The sequence below is a fragment of the Odocoileus virginianus genome, unplaced genomic scaffold (assembly GCF_023699985.2).
Source record: "Odocoileus virginianus isolate 20LAN1187 ecotype Illinois unplaced genomic scaffold, Ovbor_1.2 Unplaced_Contig_4, whole genome shotgun sequence".
In the NCBI taxonomy this organism is placed as follows: Eukaryota; Metazoa; Chordata; class Mammalia; order Artiodactyla; family Cervidae; genus Odocoileus; species Odocoileus virginianus.
In genome coordinates, this window is record NW_027224321.1 from 1,857,667 (window position 1) to 1,879,097 (window position 21,431).

General features: G+C 44.4%; 1 protein-coding gene across 9 annotated transcripts in view; it reads left to right on the plus strand.

Moving 5' to 3' along the window:
• AGAP1 (ArfGAP with GTPase domain, ankyrin repeat and PH domain 1) overlaps nucleotides 1–21,431 on the plus strand; it is a 568,266-nt gene that overhangs the window by 376,352 nt on the left and 170,483 nt on the right. For all 9 annotated transcript variants that reach the window (XM_070463558.1, XM_070463559.1, XM_020905503.2 and 6 more), the window contains one exon: nucleotides 12,653–12,821. In XM_070463558.1, coding sequence (XP_070319659.1) covers nucleotides 12,653–12,821 — 169 coding nt within the window. The remainder of the gene's footprint in view (nucleotides 1–12,652; nucleotides 12,822–21,431) is intronic.

Below are 21,431 nucleotides of genomic sequence, written 5' to 3' on the forward strand. Positions count from 1 at the left end.
TTGTTGGCAAGATTGACCACTGAAAAACTCATACCTTTTATACTTACACAAAAATGTTAGATTCTTTATCAAAGTGTGCTCTAAGGAATTCCTCGTTCATTTATATAGCCCTCAGGGTCAGGGTTTGAAAGTATTTAGATTTACAGGGGAAAAAAATGGCCAAAAAGCTGGCTTACCATGGTACACATTGTCTTAATGTTGAGAACAGAGTGACCATAAGTAGCCCAAGATCAGAGAAAGCCTTCCTGTCTCTATAGAAATTAAGCTATCAGATAGGGTAGATCCTGCCTAACATGTTTTTTTTTAATATCGAAAAACTCTTCTGCCTTCTTGCTTTAAAAAAAAAAAAAGTATATATATGTTTTTATTATAGCTTGTGAGTTTGAGTAAAGCTTCTAGAGGAATTCATAGGACATTGCCTTATCAGTACACAGCGTATTTCATCCTTCTACCCAATCTGCAGGGTTTCCCAGGTGGCTCAGTGGTAAAGAATCTGCCTGCTAATGCAGGAGATGCGGGTTCATCCCTGGGTCGGGAAGATCCCCTGGAGGAGGAAATGGCAGCCCACTCCAGTATTCTTGCCTGGAGAATCCCATGGACAGAGGAGCCTGGCGGGCTACAGTCAGCAGGCTTGCAAAAGAGCTGGATACATCTTAGCAAGTAAAACAACAGCAGCAACAGCTCACTCTGTTTTCCACTGGGGCCCTGGGAGGGTTACTAATTGTGGCTGGAAATCCTTACCAAAGGTAGATAAATCAAATGCATCCATTTTCTTCACTGGCAGCAAGTCGCTGTGGAGAACTCTCAGTGGGAGAGCTCGGACGTGAGGGACAGCGCGGGAATGTTCTTCCCCCGCTGCCGAGAGATGGGGTTTCGTCATTAGACTTTATAAATGTGTGCTGCTCCGGCTCTAACCCGGTTGCTGGCCGGTTGCTAAGGTGTTGGGAGGAAGGGAGCGATGCAGACTCAGAGGATGGCTTCTTCTCAGGTGTGCCCGTGGCCCCAAATGGAAACCAATCAAGGTGCGATTTATGTTCATTAAGTGCTTGTCAAAACTGAAAAATTTTCTAATCAACAGCAATCTAGCGGCGTCCCCGTCGATGGCTGGGAGTGCCGCCTCTGCCGCAGCGGCTATTTGCCTGTTACAACTCTAGGCTAAGAATCCGCTGATGATTACATTAGGCTAAGCTGCGAAGTAAATGAACCGCATCTTATTTAGGTGCCACGAGCCTCAGTGTAGCCCTGCCCCGCAGGGCACTTGATAGCGTTTTATGGCTTTAAAATTAGTGTAGCTTCCCATTGGCTGCAGGGCGCTTGCCTGTTATGCCTTTGAACTCAATAAGCAAGGGGAAGGGGGCCTTTTGTTTTTCTCCCGTATTTTTCTCCCTTGCATTTTTAGCAATTTTGTTTTGCATCTTTTCCAGACGGCGTTTTGCAATAAAAATGTCTGACTACCCTCTACATGTCTCCCCCACCCCCACGACTCCCCCCCCCACACCAAAAAAAGAAAGAAAAGGAGAAAGGGAAGAAAAAGTAGAAAATGTCATGCATTTGCAGAGGACAGTTTCTTTCCCCTATCCTGCTAAGTGAAAAATAGCATTGCAAGTCACCGCCAATGGCTTATCAAGTTGGAATGGCTACCTCCAGTGGGGATAACACCTATACTTCTGGAAATGCCCACATAAAATCACAGGGCAAATATTTCAGTATTTTGATTAGACATGAGCAGTATGAGCCGACATTTATTAAGGGCTTTGGGATTCTTTCACGCTATTTATGTATTATCTCAGTTAATCATGACAACAATTGCTTGAAGCAAGAATTATTATTATCCTTATTTTTAAAGATGAGAAGTCAGAACCCGGGATGATGAAACAGTCCACAAGCCCTGACAGACAGAGGCACTCTTACTCTGAGGCCATCCTCTGGCCTGGAGAAGCTCTGTCTTCTGCAGCTAGTCTTAATTTAGAAAACCAGAGAACTATATTCGTCAGTGAATTGACCACTCTTCATTTGAAATGAATCTGATTATATTACTGTAAACCACCTTGGTGGGCAGTAAATAGCATTAGGAAAACAGAATCACTCCAAGAACTGTGTCAGGGAGGCAAAAAAGCATTTTTTTTCTAGATAGGCCTAGTCAAAGTTTTGAAATTAGAAGGAATTTTCTGTTGGGCAAAAACTGAAGTGGGAATTTTTCAGTCCTTGTTGGGTTAAAACGGTAGAAGAAGATAGCTATCATTAGTGTCCTTGGAAGATAACTGTGTGTGCTTTTTCTGTCTTTAAAAAATCTGTTTCTTTAACTGCTTCACATTCTAGCAAATGCATCCCAAGGAATCCGGAGTTTTAAAAAGGTTCAGATAGATCTAATTATCATTATGGTGAATATTCCTACATAACTCAGACTTTGTCAGATCTAAGTACGGGTCCAGTTGTTTCAAGCCATATTTAATTATAAAAATACTCATAGAGCCAGGAATGGCGCTGGCTCCTTGAAGTTCACTGCAGTGAGCTTTCACTCATGCTTGCCTCTGGAAGAGACCTGCATATCCAACACGTTCATTTTGTAAGGCTAGGTTTGAGCATGCATGTGTTACAACTGGGTAATATTCAATTTAACTTAAAATGAGAAAAATCTGTCTTGCAGTGTAAAGCTCAATATACAAGGTCAATCAAGACAGAGACAATCAAGAAGCACAAAGATTATATTCATAATTCATTGTGGAAGTTTTCTACTCTGATTTAGTATATTATATTAACCTATGTTTCCCAGGTGACTCAGTGGTAAAGAATCCACCTGCCAATACAGGAGACGCAGAGACGTGGGTTCAATCCCTGGGTCAGGAAGATCCCCTGGAGAAGGAAATGGCAACCCTCTCTAGTATTCTTGCCTGGGAAATACTATGGACAGAGAAGCCTGGCAGGCCACAGTCCATGGGGTCACAAAGATTCAGACACAGCTGTGCAACTGAGCATGCATGCGTATTAACCTGCGACCCGAGCTTATGTTGGACTTGAGCCCAGCATGGACTTGAGTGCTGACAGCCTGTGCTCCGGAGAGGTTTACCCCAGGGTGTTGAGCTCCCCTTGATACAGGAAGGGTGCCACCACTCGCGTGACGCTTCACCAGCCTTCTCTGCTGATGCGTCTTAGGTTAATGACCCGGGCGCAGTGAAGCCTTTGTTCAGAGTCAGGCGTTGTCAGCTTTGCCTTTGCCTCAGTCACTGTTAGACATCCAGTTTGCTGGCTGCCTTCTCCCTGCAACAGCCAGAGTTCACATGGTTACGCACTGGTCAAGTGGTCGTTCCGAAGCAGCTCCAGAAGTGAGACTCTGGAATTCTCTTGGCCGTCTTAGGAAACCAAATTGATTCTCCCAAGGCTTTTCTCTTTGAAGCTGCCTCCTACCTTGCTATTATAACTGTGGTCCTGTGGAGATAAGGAGAAATTGTCCTCTTTGAGGTGTGTGAGCTGAATGGACGTGGCCGGAAGATTTCTCGAAGTATTCCAATATCTTCATGGCATCTTCAGGGTGTCACTCTCCTCTGTGCCAGTGACTGTCTATGAGGCTATTGTTTACCATTCACACGTGTCGGACTTGAGCGTTTGCTGCTCTCTTTGAAGGGATGGTATTATGTGTGTCTTTATAGAGGAATTTCCTTAGAAAATAGCATTAAGCAGAGTTTGGGAATGGAAGGGCATCTGACAGTGGCTTCTCTTACATACTTTTTTTTTGAGCCCAGAAGTAAAGGTTTTTAAAAATAAGATTTATACAGACTTCTGTTCCTCTTGAAACTGGACATGCGTGAACTGTTGTGAAAATGGGGAAGACTGAGTTACTCCTCTCCTCCAGGAGAAGACACACAGGTTGCTGACCATGTCTAGTACCTGCTCGTCCCCCAGTTGGGTGCATAAAATCACACACACCCAGGCCTTGGCTGGTTTGTGAACATTAAGCTGGACTCATGGTTCTAGGGCCCTTATACTTTCTTAAAAATCGCGGAATCTGAATGAGTTTTTGTTTCTGTGGATTATATCTATTGATGTTTGTCATGGGAGAAATTAGAACAGGAAAAAATTTGACATTCTAGAATTCATTTAAAATAATAATAACCCACCCATCACATACTATCCCACAAACATTGTTTAGGAAAAAGATATTTTCCAAAACAAAAGGAAATTGTGAGCAGAGCAGTATTGTTTTCCTTTTTTCAAAGCACTTTTAAAGTATGTGAAAAAAAAACTCTTATAAAGATATTTAGTTGGAAGAGGGAGGAGTTCGTTTTTTTTAAATGTTGTGTGCTTTTAAAATTTTCTTTTTTTGAAGCATAGTTGATTTACAGTGGTGTGGTTTTTTTTTTTCCCATTTATTTTTATTAGTTGGAGGCTAATTACTTTACATCATTGCAGTGGTTTTTGTCATACATTGAAATGAATTAGCCATGGATTTACATGTATTCCCCATCCCGGTCCCCCCCTCCCACCTCCCTCTCCACCCGATCCCTCTGGGTCTTCCCAGTGCACCAGGCCCGAGCACTTGTCTCATGCACCCAACCTGGGCTGGTGATCTGTTTCACCCTAGATAATATACATATTTCGATGCTATTCTCTTGAAACATCCCACCCTCGCCTAATTTCTCCTCTGTAGCACAGTGATTCAGTGATTCATGTATACATTCTTTTTCATATTCTTTTCCATATTGCTTATTATATGATATTGAATATAGGTCCCTGTGCTGTGGAGTAGCATCTTGTTGCATATCCCTCCTGTGTATAACAGTTTGAATCCGCTAACCCCAAACTCCCAGTCCCTCCTTCTCCCGCCCCCTCCCACCCCTGGCCACCTCAAACCTGTGCTCTATGGCTGTGAGTCTGTTTCCTAGATGAGGTCATTCGTGTCATGTTTCAGATTTCTATATATAAATGACATCATGTGATATTTGTCTTTCTCTGTCTGGCTTACTTCACTCAGTATGGTAATCTCTAGGTTCATCCATGTCGCTGCTAGTGGCATTATTTCATTCTTTCCTGTGGCTGAGTAACAGTCTTTCGTCTGTGTGTACCACTTCTTTATCCATTCATCTGTCAATGCACTTTTACGTTGTTTCCATGTCTTGGCTGTTATCAGTAGTGCTACAGTGAACACTGGGGTGCATTTGTCTTTTTGAATTATAATTTTGTCTGGATATTTGGTGGCACAGTCATAAAGAACCTGCCTGCCAATGCAGGAGATACAAGAGATGGAGTTTGATCCTTGGGCCAGGAGGATCCCCTGGAGTAGGAATTAGCAGCCCACTTCACTATTCTTTCCTGAGAAATTCCATGGACAGAGGATCCTCGCAGGCTACAGTCCATGGGATCAGAGGAGCCTCACAGGCTACAGTCCATGGGATCACAAAGAGTCAGACATGATCGAGTGACTAGGAGTGGGATTGTTGGAGCACATAGCAACTCTAGCTTTCTGAGGAACCTCTGTTCTTTTCCATACTGCTGCACCAATTTATATTCCCACCAACAGTGTAGGAGGGTTGAGGGAGGAGCACTTTAATAGCCATTTCAGATTGTGGGTCTTCTCAGATACTCCACCAAAACTCAACATGTGACAGTTTCTTAAAGCTTAGGAATTCAATGAATTTTTCCTTCCTTGCTGATTTAAAATTCAATGACCTGTCTTGCACTTTGAATGAACTTGTATCCATGCATGTGACATTCAGCACCAGTCATTTCAGAAAGCTTGTTTAACTGAGGTACACAGATTTCCAAATGGCAATGCTTTTCATCAAGTTGTTGTTCAGTTGCTAAGTCATGTCTGACTCTTTGCAGCCCCATGGACTGCAGCACACCAGGCTTCCCTGTCCTTCACTATCTCCCAGAGCTTGCTCAAACTCATGTCCATTGAGTCAGTGATGCCATCCAACCATCTCATCCTCTGTCACCCCTTCTCCTCCTGCCTTCAATCTTTGTCATTAGGGTATTTTCCAATGAATCGGTTCTTCACATCAGGTGGCCAAAGTATTGGAGCTTCAGCTTCAGCATCAGTCCTTCCAATGAATATTCAGGGTTGATTTCCTTTAGGATTGACTGGTTTGATCTCCTTGTGGTCCAAGGGACTCTCAAGAGTCTTCTCCAGCACCACAGTTCGAAAGCATCAATTTCTTCAGCACTCAGCCTTCTTTATGATCCAACTCTCATATCTGTACATGACTACTGGAAAAACTATAGCTTTGACTATACAGACCTTTGTCAGCAAAGTGATGTCTCTGCCTTTTAATACGCTGTCTAGGTTTCTCCTAGCTTTTCTTCCAAGGAGCAAGCGTCTTTTAATTCAACCAGTTTCCATTTCTGCCCATCTACTTGCCTTGAAGTGATGGGACTGGATGCCATGATCTTAATTTTTTGAGTGTTGAGTTTTAAGCCAACTTTTTCACCCTCTTCTTTCACCTTCAAGAGGCTCTTTAATTCCTCTCCATTTTCTGCCATAGGGTGGTGTCATCTGCATATTTGAGATTGTTGATATTTCTCCTGACAGTCTTGATTCCAGCTTGTGATTCATCCAGCCTGGCACTTCACATGATGTATTCTGCATATAAGTTAAATAAGCAGGGTGACAATATACAACCTTGATGTACTCCTTTCCCAATTTTGAACCAGTACTGTTGTTTCATGTCCGGTTCTAACTGTTGCTTCTTGACCTGCATACAGGTTTCTCAGGAAGCAGGTCAGGTGGTCTGGTATTTCCATCTGTTTAATAATTTTTCACAGTTTCTTGTGATCCACAGTCAAAGGCTTTAATGTAGTCAGTGAATCAGAAGTAAATGTTTTTCTGCAACTCTCTTGCTTTTTTGATGATCCATGGATGTTGGCAATTTGGTCTCTAGTCCCTCTGCTTTTTCTAAATCAGGGTCTTTTAATACCACCCAAATCACATTCATTAATATCACCACCAGTCTTGTCAGAAAAAAGTCTCTGGGTATTTGGAAGGTATCAATCTCATGGTGAGAGTTACAAGTTTTCAAACTTCACATCATCACTAGAAAGCTCAAATTCTATCACTGGCCACAAATACTGTCAGCTGCTTTCCTTGCAGTGCTTACTTTGTTCATTTTCAAGAAAATATCTGCCAAGCACCCAAGACTGAACCACCACAGTTAGTGTCTGACATAGTCCTTCTTTCAAATAGAAGTGTTGCCCCAGCAAACAAGTGACAAGTTCAGCTTGTGAATCAAACACTTCGGGAAGAGCATTCCTGCTTTCAGAGTGCAGCAGCAACCCTGGAGTGTCCTTGCCGTGGCACCACCCGAGAAATTTAAAGGCTCAGAGGTTACGGTTGCTTTTAATCGGTAGGTTTTGGTTTATTAAGAACATCCTTGGATGAAACTGATTTTTGTTTTTATTTTGAAAGCATAGGAATCAGTAAAATAAAGACAATGTGCAAAGCACAACCTGGTTACCATGGTCTTGCTCCATGCTGAGAAGTCATCAGTATTTATTACTCACACCGCTTTTGCACCATCAAAGCAAATTTCAACACAGGGAAAAAGCAAATGATGTCTTGGGGTTGTTTTGAAAATAGCATTGAACTTGTGAATCCCCTGATAGGGTGTTGAAGACCACACTTGGAGGATTGCTGAACTTAGATTATGCAAGGAGAAAATGCTTGATTAGATTAGCCATGACACAAAGACCAAAGCAAAGCATTGGTCTGTCCTAACAGTTATCTCACTTAGACAACATATTAGAGAGTAATAGAAAATTGCAAATTTCTCAACATTTTATGTACAGTTAGGAACCAGAACTTACTGAGAAAACCTAATTGGAACACAGATTCCTGTAATTTTTTCCATCATGTAATCATGGAAACGAATAGTCTTAATACCTTTAAAAAGTATATGTGAAATTGGAGTGATGTTGATTGCATTTCAGAGCTATGTGTTTTATTCTGATGATCTAACTTTGAGATGCCAATCACATCATGGATGCATTTGGGTTTCGCTCTGAGATCTTGTTAAACTGCTTTTTGGTACCCTATGAATACATGAAGCAGACCATCTTTCACCAGACAGCCAAAGGTAACAAAGGGATGGGAAGCAGTGAGAATCAATATAGTAAGAGTATTTTTAGGGACTATTGATGGATTGCTGTATTTTGAGCTTAACTTCAAGGGCCAAATGCCCCCAAGCTGACTAAGATGAACTCACCATTTACTGAGAACTGTAGGCCGTCACACACACAGAGGGGCTCTGGGATGGCCAAGACGAGATTCACACATTGTTCCCTTGGCTGCATGGGGAGAACTCCTGGAAGGTTTTTTTTTTTTTTTGATAAGGACTTGATACCAGTCTCCTGGCCTGGTAAGTTGTAACCGTGAGATTTTAGGACAAAACCGTTACCGCGGCGCATTCATTAACGCTCCAGTCAGGAGGGATCTGGTACACCCACCGCGGTGCTCAGGGCTCCGCGCCGTCTCCAGAGGCGGCCCGAGGAAGGTGGGAGCCACGTGGAGCCACGCTGCCGTCAGCAAGCTGGAAGCTGCGGGTCCCTGACACGCTCTCAGTTGCTAGCAGGTTCCCTAACTGTACCTCATTTGCATCTGGGACATCAATTAGCATGTTTGTTGAGGCTAATTGAATGAAACTCAATCATAGCTCTTAATTGCTTGACTATGTGAAAAGAAATCACATTAATGCAGCTAATTAAGTGTACGGCAATAGATGCAACATAATTAGGAGAAAATGTAAAAAACACGGGATGGCAAAGGTGCGGGAGCCGGGTGGCAGGGGGGCGCCAGGCGCGGTTACCGAGCTCCATCCACCCGGTCGGGGATGGGTCCCTCCGCTCCGGCGCCTGCTTGCAAAAAATAATCCAGGCGACGAGCGCGGACAACTTGAGAAGAAAAATGCAAATAGGTTTGCAATTACTACTTTTTCAAGCTGTTGAGGGGCAGGAGATGGCACCTCTGGGGGCCTGGGCTCTTGAGTGGGCCCCAGGGACTTGTTAAGTGCTGTTTAAAAGTACTTGGCTTTGAATTACCCTCATGCCTTGTTAAAGGGTTTTTTCCCCTTTTATCCTCGATCAGCATTTTTCTACCAGGAACATGGGGAAGGGATGTATCTGGAACATTTGCATATCAAAATCAAGCTCGCAGGCTTTATTTCGCCCTGCGAGGTCCCTACTTTGGACCACTGTGCCCCACGTCCCACTTCTAAAGAGGTGACATTATTTAGAGGTTGTAGCTTCAATTCCTCAAGTCCCAAGCTGGGGCCAGATGAAAAGGGTAATTCTTTCAAAATCAGAAAACTCCCGTGTGGTTTCTCTTGGGAGAAGCTAGAAGCCACTGATTCAGGTATCCACCTGTTTCTGAAAACACCAAGCTGAAAGACTTGTGTGGACTAGGAAATGCATCTTGTAAAGGTTTTAGCAATGTTAGAGGCTTGACATTTAGGAACTGCCAAACTTACCCTCTGAATTTCTTAGGAACTAATTCTTCTGTGCTTTGAAGTGCCTAACCCAGGCAGGAAAAACAGATTCCCTCAGCCCGTGCTGAGCCAAAGATAAATGGGTCCCTTCGCTGCGTTCAGATCTGGAGAGCTGGCACTTGGTACATTTCTATAATAATTTTAAATAAAATATCCTGGTTATTGTATGTTAAAACACGCCTATTAAAAAGGAGTCCATGCTGAGGTTTAGTCACTCTCTGATTAGGCTCATTTCAGAGCCCATAAGCCATAAATGCTCAATTACACTCCTGTTATTGTATTTTAATTTGTTAAGAATTGGCATTAAAGAAGAAAGTTATAGCAAGTTGATATTTTTAAAGGAGTAACTATGCAAGAAGGAATTCATTATTTACAAGTCCTAACTTTGGTTTTGAAACTTGAGGTTTGCCCCTTTTCAGTAGGTATCAAGGGAAGTAAATGCAAACTGCTTGAGAACAACCTTTTTTTCACAATGCCCTTGACCCTTGGTCCTGTGCTGACTGAAGGTCACTTCTTCCGTGTGTTTTTTGTTCGCCATCCTCTTGATGAGCTGCGTCATGAGACCTTGGTGTTTCCTCCCGTCCGCCTTACCCTTCAGCCTAATTTAAGGATAACGACTTTCTTTCTATCCTTTGTCCTCATCCTTTTGAAGTCACAGTTTTTTCATAGTAAATAATATTTGTGGTGGATGTCGGGGGTTGGGGGGGCAGGTTCTAGCAGTTTCTAAGCATCTTAACTTTCAAATGGAGTCGTTAGTTTGTTCCCAGTTGGACACAGCATCTCCCTTCCTGAAACCCGCGATGACTCTCCTTCCAATATGCCCATGGCCAACCCTGGCAGATGTCCCCCCCCCCCACCAAGAGATGGGAGATGACATGCCCAGTTGGTCCAGCCCCGGGTGCATCAGCGCCTATGCCCCCGGCTTCCTCGACTGACAGCGTACGAGCTGGTGCAGGCGCTTCCATCTGGATGGTTTATCATCACTGAGGAAGGCCCAGCCTCGTCCCTCCCTGGAGGAGCTGGTCTGAGTTCGCCCCTGCTGTGGTGCAGCCCCTGATCCTTTATCTGTCTACAGTCCCATGTTCCTCCTGAGTCCAGCCGTGGCTTTTGGAGCTTCTGTTCTATGCTAAGAATTGGCCGTATGAGGTCTGTCCTTGGGCGGTCGCCTGTGACCCCGTTGCATCTTCTCTTGCTGGGCTGGTGCTCGCCAAACCTTCTGGGGTTCTGTATTCTCATCACAGGCTCCCCTCGTGTGATGGAGTTTCTCTTCCAGCACTTCCTCCTCCTCTGTTGAGAATTCTCCCAGCCCCTTTCCTGAGTTTGGGGTAACCCCCACGTGGCCATGACTTTCAGCTGCATAATTCCAGGGGGAGGTGTGACGCTTAGCTGGTCCTCTCTTCTGCATATGGCCGAGAGAGGATGGCTCTGTCTGTCCTGACAACTCAGTTTGGGTTCTTGCCCTGTGTTGGAAACTTGGACTTTGGATTCTTTCTTGGGCCATAATTTCTATCAGAAAACTTCCTGCTTTTGGATAGACCAGTCCCTGCTTCTCAGCCGCTTCACCTCCTGAAATATTGACCTTGTCTTGCAATTAAAAGAAGCCAGTGGGGTCCTTCTCTTGGCTTCCCTAGTACGTTGTGTCTCCTCTTGAGCGTCCGTCACACACCTTGGCCGGCTTTCCTGGTCCCTCTGACTGTGCAGTTTGCTGCTAGACCATCACCTTCTCTCCCTGCATCTACTGACCCTGTTGACGGGCAGCTATAAGGAAACAGCTCGCTGCTCCCGTCTCCCTGCGTCCCTTGCAGCCCACATACTGGCTCCTTTGGTAGTTCTTCTAAAATTAGATTGACTTGAACTTGATTGCTTATACTAAATACACATGTATTGGTTTTTCTTTGACATCATAAAACGAATGCCCCCAGGATTCTCTGCCAGACTTCCCAGGTGGCACTAGTGGTAAAGAACCCGCCTGCCAATGCAGGAGACATAAGAGACATGGGTTCGATCCCTGGGTCAGGAAGATCCCTTTTAAGAGGAAGTGGCAACCCTACTCCAGTATTCTGGCCTGGAGAATCCCATGGACAGAGCTACAGTCCATGGGGTCGCACAGAGTCGGATACGACTGACGCGACTTAGCAAACACACACAAAGGATTCTGCCAAGGAAGGAATCTGTTCATTTCCTTCCCTGATTAGTCTTAAAACACTTGAAATATTATTTACCCAACAGTGATTTAGATAGACTGCGTCATTTCTCAGTGTGCGATGTTGGTTTAATGATATGTCTGCAGAGATAAGGGGGCTTATTGCCCATAAAAATGCATGAAAAGATCAGTAAGTCCTAATGCACCAAGAGACCCCTCACTCTGACTCTCAGTCGCCATCTCCTCTCTCCCTATCCATCAGCTGACTCCTAAGTGTTGCTTTCCTCCACATGGAATTGGATGACGGCCCAGAGAACTCACTGTGTACCTAGACTTCTCTTTAGTTTCATGATAACTGCTAGTCATTCGCCTCCAAGACACAGACAGCAGCAAGACACTGCTTCTGAGTACAGTGAATCCCTTGAAGAAACCTCATACTGAATGTAAATGATGTGCTTTCTGTTTGAACATCCAGCTCTTGTACATCCATCAGGGACCTCCATGTTTTTTCAGCACCCTACCACTGACCCCTCAGATATCTTCCTGAACAAAACACTTGGCCTCTTAAGAGTGTTTACCTGAGTTCCCAGCAGACAACTTCAGTCTTAGCTAGGCATTCTGGGGTGTCGCCATCAGAGACAAAAAGGTTATTACAAAATAGTTCCTACTCCATGGAATTTTCCCTGAAACTCACAGGAAGAGCCCAGGCTCCTCATGTGCCATCTGATAGGTATCAACTCACAGAGTAGGATTTCATGTCTGTATTTATTTTCTTTATCCTCCTGCATAGAAGCATCTACTGCGTCTCCTGTATCTCCAGGGCCTGGGCTAGTTCAGGACACAGAGGCAGAGCTGATTTCAGTGTAATGATGACGCCACCAGGACAAGCCAGATCAAAGCCTCCTTATTTTTTAAAGCGCTCACCACCAAGGAAGGGTCATAGGATGACGACTCACGATGTCTCATAGAACCTCTTGTCCTAGATTGTAGAAGGTCTCCCTTTTAATCTCTCTTGGATGTTTAACGTTTTGAACAGGATTACATGCAGAATGTTCACGGTAAAGAGATTGATCTTCTGAGAACCACTGTGAAAGTCCCAGGGAAGAGGCCCCCCCGAGCCACGTCGGCCTGCGCACCCATCTCCAGCCCGAAAACCAATGGCCTGTCCAAGGACATGAGCAGCTTGCACATTTCACCAAATTCAGGTAAGCTCACAGCCGGCCTGCTGAAGAGATCCGGCCCGACTCCAGTGATGGGTGGCCCCGATGTGGGAGACAGTGCTGAGCTTCTGGGGTTAAGTGGAGGCTTTGCCCATTAGACTGTAGGCTAAGGGACACACTCTCATGTCTTCTGTGGGTGCTTGTTCCCCCTACACCCTTGGGTCCCAGGACTGCCCACAAGCAAACTGTGGCTCTTTGAGTCACAGATGCATGGACCACTAGGCTTTTCCGGGGCTGGGCGGTTGAAAGTTGCATCTTACACGTGATGGAGGATTTAAGGGCCCTCTGAAAAACATCAATTCACTGTTAGAGTATCAAGGATTAGTCCTAATTTGTCGTAAATGTGTATAGAAAAATGGAAATACCAGTTTGGAGCAAGATTTAAAGGAAACCATTGGACCTGCAAAATTTCAGACTCTCTTGGTTTTGTATTGTCACTGTTACGTCTTCGACACAGCTTTGGTTTTTTGCATTCTCTTTTAAAGGAGGATTTGTCTTTGGTTCTTCATCAGAGAAAATCAGTGTTTCTCGAAATAGATGTATTGAGAAATTCCCAGCCTCGGGGTGCAATACAAGCCCTTCAGAGTATTGTGGTTCATTGTTGTTTAAGAGTCTTAGCAAACCAAGCTCTGGCATTTGCCTTCTGTGATTTCTTATCAGAGGAAAGGTGGTGAGAAGAACTTAAAGTCTTCCCACCCGCAGACTCAGACTCCTCCAACAAATGGAATCCCTTCACAGATTTCAGTTGTTTCCTTTCTTGTCTCCAGCTTACATCCGATTTTCTCAGAATAGATTTCTGTGCTGTAGTCATTCCTAACATGTGTCCCTGCCTCTTAAACACGCTGCCTTTTTTCCTTTCTGAAATGCTAAATGCTTTTAAAGAGGAATGATGCTGACCCCATCGTTCCAGGGTGTGAATGACATTGTTGGCAAAAGGAGGCTAATAAAAAGGAGATAGAATTTGGGGTCCACCAGCCTGTGTTCTACCGCCGCGTGCTGCAAGGTGCTGGGTAGGTAACTGACCGCGCTTTCCATGAGGCTGATCTGGCCTGGCCTGCCTCCATTACGGAGGTGTGATGGCAGGTACTGCGGAAACTCATAAACACCACACAAATGTCAGCTGTTGTTACTAATCAAAGTAAAACTGGGCTTTCTCGTAACAGAGACATTAGTTCACTCCAGGAAGCAGATAAGGTTACCCTATGGGCTCTCATGGCCTACTGACCTTCCTTCCAAGAGATGTGTGAATTTTCCCTTTCAGGACGGTGTGCTAACTTTATGGGAAGAGAGAAGAGTGCCCAAGAAAAAATTTTTTTTCTATAGTGAATAGAAAGCTGATGTCATCATTAATCTATTTTGTTATTGTTGTTCAAAAAGTACTTACTGAGTATCTGTCCCATGCCAGGGATTGTGCATTGTGTGAATCCCAAGTTCCTGACCTCCAGAACTTCTATGCAAGGCAGTCACCCTTTCACCAACTTCCCACTTCCCCTTCTAACCATCATGCCACGTCTCTCCATTTATTTATTCAAATCAACAAGCATGTGTGAAGTTTCTAATGTGTGCTGGTCACTGTCCTGCACTCCGGGGGAGCAGAAATATGAGGTGTTATCCCTGCCTTCCGGAATCTCAGCCTCTGGGTGGTGGGAGAGATGTGTAGATGAATCAGTGAAGTCCCATAGTCGGGGCAGGTGAGGGGGTGTGAAGGCCCAAGGTGATGCACTTGGCTGCACCCCAGGAGGTGGGACAAGGCTTCCAGGGAATGTCCGTGGGTGTGGGAAGAAAGGGTGGGAACTTGCCAGGCAAGTAGGATGAGGAAAGAGTCCTGACAATTTGAAGCCGTGTGGGCTATGTGAGATTTGGGGTTTGAACGTCATCTTGTGATTTGTACTCTTTGGAACTTACCCGCCACTTCCTGTCCTAAGGAAAATGTCCTGTTCGTTAACAAACAGAAAACACACCAATGCCATATAAACCTTATCACATCCCCAGGAGATGTTATGTCGTGGGCCTCAGCCAAGGGATTGAGTTCGCAATGTCCAGTTGCCTTCCCTTTAAGAGTCTTGCTGTTGGGTGAATGGGAGGCACAAACGAAATCCTTTTTCCACGGTCGCACCCTCGGTTTATTACAACCGGGTAATCAGCCTACACCGGGCGCGCTGCCATTCAGGGAGCCTGGTAGAGTTTCCATCCTCCTTGGAACACAGGTAGGGACTCGAACAGTGCGAGTTCAGTGCATGAAGCCGGGCACCCAGAGCCAGCTCTCCGGACAACCCAGAGGGACAGGGTGGGGAGGGGGCAGGAGGGGACTCGAGATTGGGGGCAGGGGGGACCCGCATCCACCCGTGGTCGACTCGTCTTGATGTACGGCCAAAACTGTCACGGTGTTGTCATTATCCTCCAATTAAAATAAATTAATTAAAACAGAAAACAAGTAGAGACTCAGAAGTGGGAATATGACATCCACCAGAGCCCAGCACCACTTAGGGGAAGGAGGCCCCTCCTGGTCACAGGGCTCCCGGCTGTGTGGTGCCCTCAGCTAAGCCCGGGACAGTGTCATCAACGGGGGTCCAGCAAGACTGATTTCTGCCCTGTTGTTCATAGAACTGTCTCATAGGAGGAATTCCAACCCAGCAAACTTAATTCAAAGTAAATCATTGCTGCTTTTAAGTGATGGATTTTTTTTTTTTTTAGCTGAAATATAGGCATTAGTTATTTTAGAGCAACTTGACAAAGAACTTGCCACACTACTTAACCTCATCTTTCACTGTCAGCTTATTAGAATTCTGCCATTTTGGTCTAGAACCCTGGATTAACTGATGTTTCTTTTTAGCTTTTTTGTTTGTTTGTTTCTATTCATTTTCTATCTTCATGTTATTGAATCAGATCAATGTTTTGTGCCTTCCCTTCTAGTAACTTTTACATTCACATAGGCCTGACCTGATATACACTTATTCTGAAATCTTTATGCATAACTTACTAATGTCTTAGAATAAAAGCCTGTAGTTGAAGTGACTCAGTAAACAGATATAAACATTTACAAGATTCTTGTTACATATTTCCAAATTCATTTCTAAAGAGGTTTTATATAAAATAAACTTCTGTCTGTAAAGTGAGTGCTCATTTCACTTTTACACATTTTTAGAGCCTATGCTAATCTCACAAGCAATAAAAAATATTTCATGCCTCGCTTATTTGGATTACTTCGGTTCGTGCTGAGGTTGAACATCTCTGTGTCTTTCGGCCACCTGTGTTTCTTATCTTGTATCGTTTAGATGTCTCCTTTGCCCGTTGCTGCACTAGGCACTTGTCTTTTGCTTATTGACATGTAAGATCTCTTTGTATATTAAGAATATTAACACTCTGTGATATATTTTGCAGATACTTCCCCAGTTTACTATTTGCTTTTTTGATTTTATGGTCTTATTTACATATAGAGGTTCTCCCCCTTTGGTATATAATAAAATCATAAGACGTGTACTCCTATAGTTTCTATTTTAGGTATTTAGAAAGCCTTTAATAATCCTGAAATAAGATTATAAATCACACATATATATTTCAGAGCTTTATAATTTTATTGTTGTTCCTTTTCCCTTTTTTATATTTAACCTCTAATTTGTTTGAGTCTATTATATGTAATAGGAAACCTAGTTAAACTTTTTATTCAAATACATAACTAATTCTTCTTTTTGTTATTTCCTTTTGCTATTGACTCTGTTTGTCTCCTTTCTTGTGCAACTAACTCATTTAATCAAATTAGTTATGTTTCTGGGCTTAAAAATTTATTCCATTGACCTACTTTCTCCACATTGTGTGGATTTCCTCCACTGTCTTAGATTCATGGCTCGATTTATACCTGGTAATATAACCTATAACATAGTTTCTTATTACGCTTTGATTTTATAGTTTTTCTCGGTTATTGCCACCCATTTATTTTTTTTCCAATAAACTTCAGAATAACTTGAAACCTTCTCTTCCCCCTAAAAATAATCTCATTGTGACTCTAATTGTCATGCTGTTAATCTATGAATTAGTAGTAGAGGAACTGACATCTTAGCTATATTGAGTTTCTTATTCTAACACACTTCTTTCCCATTTATTCAAACTTATTATATATCCCTCTGTATGTTAATTTATTCTATTACTGTTAGGATAGACCAGATTACTGTTAATCCATTCTATTACTTTATAATTTTTGGTGAAATGTGAAAGTCATATTTGGGAGGGGGGGTGTCTATTATATCATCTAATTGGTAAGAAATAAGAAAGCTCTGAAATTTTGTATTTTTTATATCCAGCCACCTTAACTCTTTCTTAGTTGAAATAATTATCCAGATGTTTCTCTTGGTTTTCTAGTGTGTGGTCATGATGCATGCCACGTTTCAAGTCTCATGATGCCTAACTATGTGGATGTTGACTTGTAGATTGTCTCAACAAGTGTGATGATTTGGGTAGTGCACTGCTCTACCTCCTGTACCATCCTACCATCCTTACTGAGCCTGCTGCCTGCCCAGCCCTGATTAGTGCTCTGGAGTTCCGGGGGTGGGGAACAAGACCCTGCCTCCAAGGGCTGTACAGTGGGGGTAAACACACAAATAAGACCACTGAAGCTGGTGGGTCTAAAAGGGGCAATGGGATAGAAAATTACTTGGGGGGAGGGTGAGTCTTATGCTATTCCTAGTATTGGGGAGTGGTTTGCCAGTATTGTAATGCTGACTACATCTCAGACATTGAAATGCTGGAAATCTGATGATATTAACGTCACGTTTTGCCAGGGGGTTGGGAAGGAGGAGAAAAAACACATTGTCATACCTGCATACTGCGGACCCAGCCTGGGTCTCATTTTGGGACTTGCGAGTTAACCAGAGCAGAAGGGCTGCAGTGAAGATGGGGAGGCTCCCGACTCCACTGCAAGAGGAAATCACAACTTACTATCAGGGCTTCCCAGGTAGCTCTGTGATAAAGAATCTGCCTGCCTAGCAGGAGACACAGGTTCAATTCCTGGGTCAGGAAGATCTCCTGGAGAAGGAAATGGCAACCCACTCCAGTATTCTTGCCTAGGAAATCTCATGGACAGAGGAGCCTGGCAGGCTGCAGTCACAAAAGAGTCAGACACGACTGAGTGACTAAGCAGCAACAATTACTATCATCAGAAAGATTTAAGAGGTTGCTTCTTGTATTCACAAAATGAAGCAAACAAAAGAGTATATGAAAAACCTGAGGAGAAAGAGCTCTGAGGAGAAATTAAGGGGGGAAATTGCAAAAATAAAAATTTCAGTAAATGGATTACAAATTATAAAGAACATGGCTGAAGATACTGCTGGCAATCAAAGATATAACAGAAGAAAGGATGCTGGAGCGGACCAAGAAAATGCCAGTGTCTTCTCAATTGAAGAGTCAAGTATCAAATTGGATGGGAGAGTAAGCTCTGTCAACACGGACAAGTTCCCGAAAGCATCCAAGTTAAGGAAAGACTGAGGTTAACCTATCAAGGAAGAAAACTCTTATAGACCTTGGCCTTCTCAAGAGCAATACCTTGTATTTGTTACATGGACAAATCATTTTTAATTTAGAAGCTTATGTAGAGTCAAACTATTATCAATCAAGTGTGAAGGCAGAAAGAAAGCATTTTTGGATAACATACATGGATATAGAACATTTCCCTCTCAATGGATTTTTGAAAAAATTACTTCAGCATCTACTCCAACAAGAAGGAGGAGAACCCAGAAGATATTTATTGATTCAGACCTGATTAAATTCCCCCTTCCCCATCACATCGTTCCCTTCCTCCAAGATGACTTTCTCAGGATGCCCAGGGCAGCATCTGCCTTTTCCATTCTTTTTATCTATTTGTTTTCAGTCTTAGCTGTGCTGGATCTTTGATGGTTTGTGTGGGCCTCCTCTGGTTGCAGCAAGCTGGGGGTACTCTCTGTTGCAGTGCGCAGGCTCCTCGTGGCTGTAGCTTCTCTTGTTGTGGAGCACAGGCTCTAGTCATGCGGGCTTCAGTAGTTGCAGCTTACGGGCTCGGTAGTTGCGACTGGTGGGCTCTAGAGCACTGGCTCAGTAATTGTGGCTCACGGGCTTAGTTGCTCCGCAGCATGTGGGATATTCCTGGACCAGGGATCGAACCCATGTCCTCTGCACTGGCAGTGGATTCCTATCCACTGCACCACCAGGGAAGTCCTACATTGCCCTTCTAAGGGAACCCATCAGAAGTCACATTTTAGAGAATACCTGTCATTTCATGGATGCTTCCAGAGAAGGTGGAAGGACTTCCACTTCCATGGTGGCTCAGAGGGTAAAGCATCTGCCTACAACGTGGGAGACCCAGGTTCAATCCCTGGGTCGGGAAGATCCTCTGGAGAAAGAAATGGCAACCCACTCCAGTACTCCTCCCATAGACGGAGGAGCCTTTTAAGCTACAGTCCATGAGGTTGCAAAGAGTCGGACACGACTGAGCGACTAAACTTTCTGAAAAGAACTTTTCCAGAGAAGGTGGTCAAATGTCCAGAAATACTTTCTGACATGAGTTTTGGGCCAGGTTGGTAGAACTGTATCCACATATGACAGAATACAGAATTATGTCAGCTTTGACAGTTATTTTGACATTTCAATAGAAAGCAGGAAAACATAAGGGCCAACAGTGCAGGCTTTGGAGTCACTAAACTGAATGCTGCCTCCCCCATCTTAGGACCTTGTGCAGGTGTCTCTAAAGCCCCAGCTTCCTCATCTCAAAAGCGGGAGAACAGTGCCTACCTCCATCCCTTTAAAGATAACACAGCCTGTGCCTTCCCAAAGCCTGACTCCTCAGCACTGTGTCAGGAATCCATCATGATAGTCCTGCCCAGCACCAGTGAAGGAAGAGAGGTGAGAAATTAGGTCTTGGAATTAATTTTGCAGGTGCCATGAAGTGTTTATTTAGCCGTTGGGTAGACTTAGTGGCTTAGACCTACTAAACCCCCGCCCCCCACCCCCCAGCTCCGCCCGCGATGGCAGCAGGAGATGTCCCCATCAGGACGTCCCCGAGTCTCCGCGGGGCACCCTGCTCTGGTTCTGTGTGTCCACCCTCTCTATTCCCGTTCTCCCCAGCTCCTGACTGCGGCGTTCCATCTCGAGATGACAGCTCTCTTGTGGTCCCCAGAGTGCGTCTTTTGTTGGTATTTGTGGGTGTGTTTTCATCCTCACCAGACTGACGCTGGGACCTCTGTGAAAGGGGGGAGACCTTTCCCCTCCCTTCTCCTCCACCTCCCCGCCACGCAGGCCCCCAGCGGTTTCGAAATAGCCATCCCCGAGGGTCGAGCTGATTCTTTTTCTGGGGTGGGGGGGGGAGGCAAGGATCTCAACGCGTTTTGCGGACTGAACCGCCGTTGACATCGAAAGTCTCAACCATGATGTTTTCCTCCACACTCCAGTAATCAGGACATCCAGCAAACCCATAAAAAACCAAACTAATAGCATGAATATTCAGTGACCTAGAATACTAATTATTGTCATGAATATTAATGTGATCGGACTTGCTTTTTCCTCTCCTCTTTCTCTCCCGTCCTCTTTCTCCCTCTCTCCCTCTCCTCTCTCTTTTTTTTTTTTTTTTTCCACTTAGCCGGCTCTAAAGATGGGTCATAATGAGAGCATTTAAGAGGGAGCGCGCTCTCCGCCGTGACAGGGACTGGGGTAATAAGGAGAGCTTGATTAACGCGGAGCACTTGGGGGAGAGATGAGAGGCTTCACGTGGGCCTGATCGGGGGAGGCAATGAGACACCGGCGGCTCTGTTGCTGCTCCCGGAGATTAATGAGGCCTAAGAGTGCATTAGGAACAGTGACAAAGGTTTGATCTAATGGGCTCAGTCATTTTTCCTTTGAGTGACAGACGCACAGAAGTAATTGGCTGTGCAGAATGGCAGCTCATTGGCGGTACTTAAGGATACATTATCCCCGTTGTGTGGCCCGCAGAGGCTGTTTATCAAAACTGCTCACACTGCAGACGCCGAGTCGCTAAGCTGCTGCTAGTGGTAACAGCTATTAAAAAAAAAAAATCACGCAGCATCAAAACTGGATCCGCGGTTGTCTCGTAGAAACAAAAGTTTTTCTTTGTTTAGTTTCAGATGGTCTAGGAGACATGGTAATAACTCCAGAGCCTGTTCCGTGAGCCGGATGAGCGATCCCCTCCCGGCGGTCACGTCTCGGGCTTGTTAGGACTTCAGAGCCTGGCTTCTCACCCCATCCCTGCCTTGGTCACCCGATTATCGCCCACACCCTGGGTTCTGTTTACAGCATGAACCTGCCGGTACATAAATTGGACGCGTCGGCTAAACTCCTGTAACTTGGCGGAACGCTTGCAGACGCTTGCCTTCTTGGTTGAGAATTAATTTGCTCGAGAATACTCCCCCAAGTCAGCATCACATGGTGAGGTCTGCTTGCATAAGCCAGGTTTCAGCGGGCTAGGTTTTGGTGGCTGAGTACTAATTCATTATTTTTAGGTTAAAAATGTCTCGTGGGGTTTCTCTAAGACTAGAATTTGAGAAAGTTGGTGACATCTGAAGTGAAATGACTCAAGCTATTATTTAATTCGGCCTCTTCTGCTCTTAGGAGAAATGC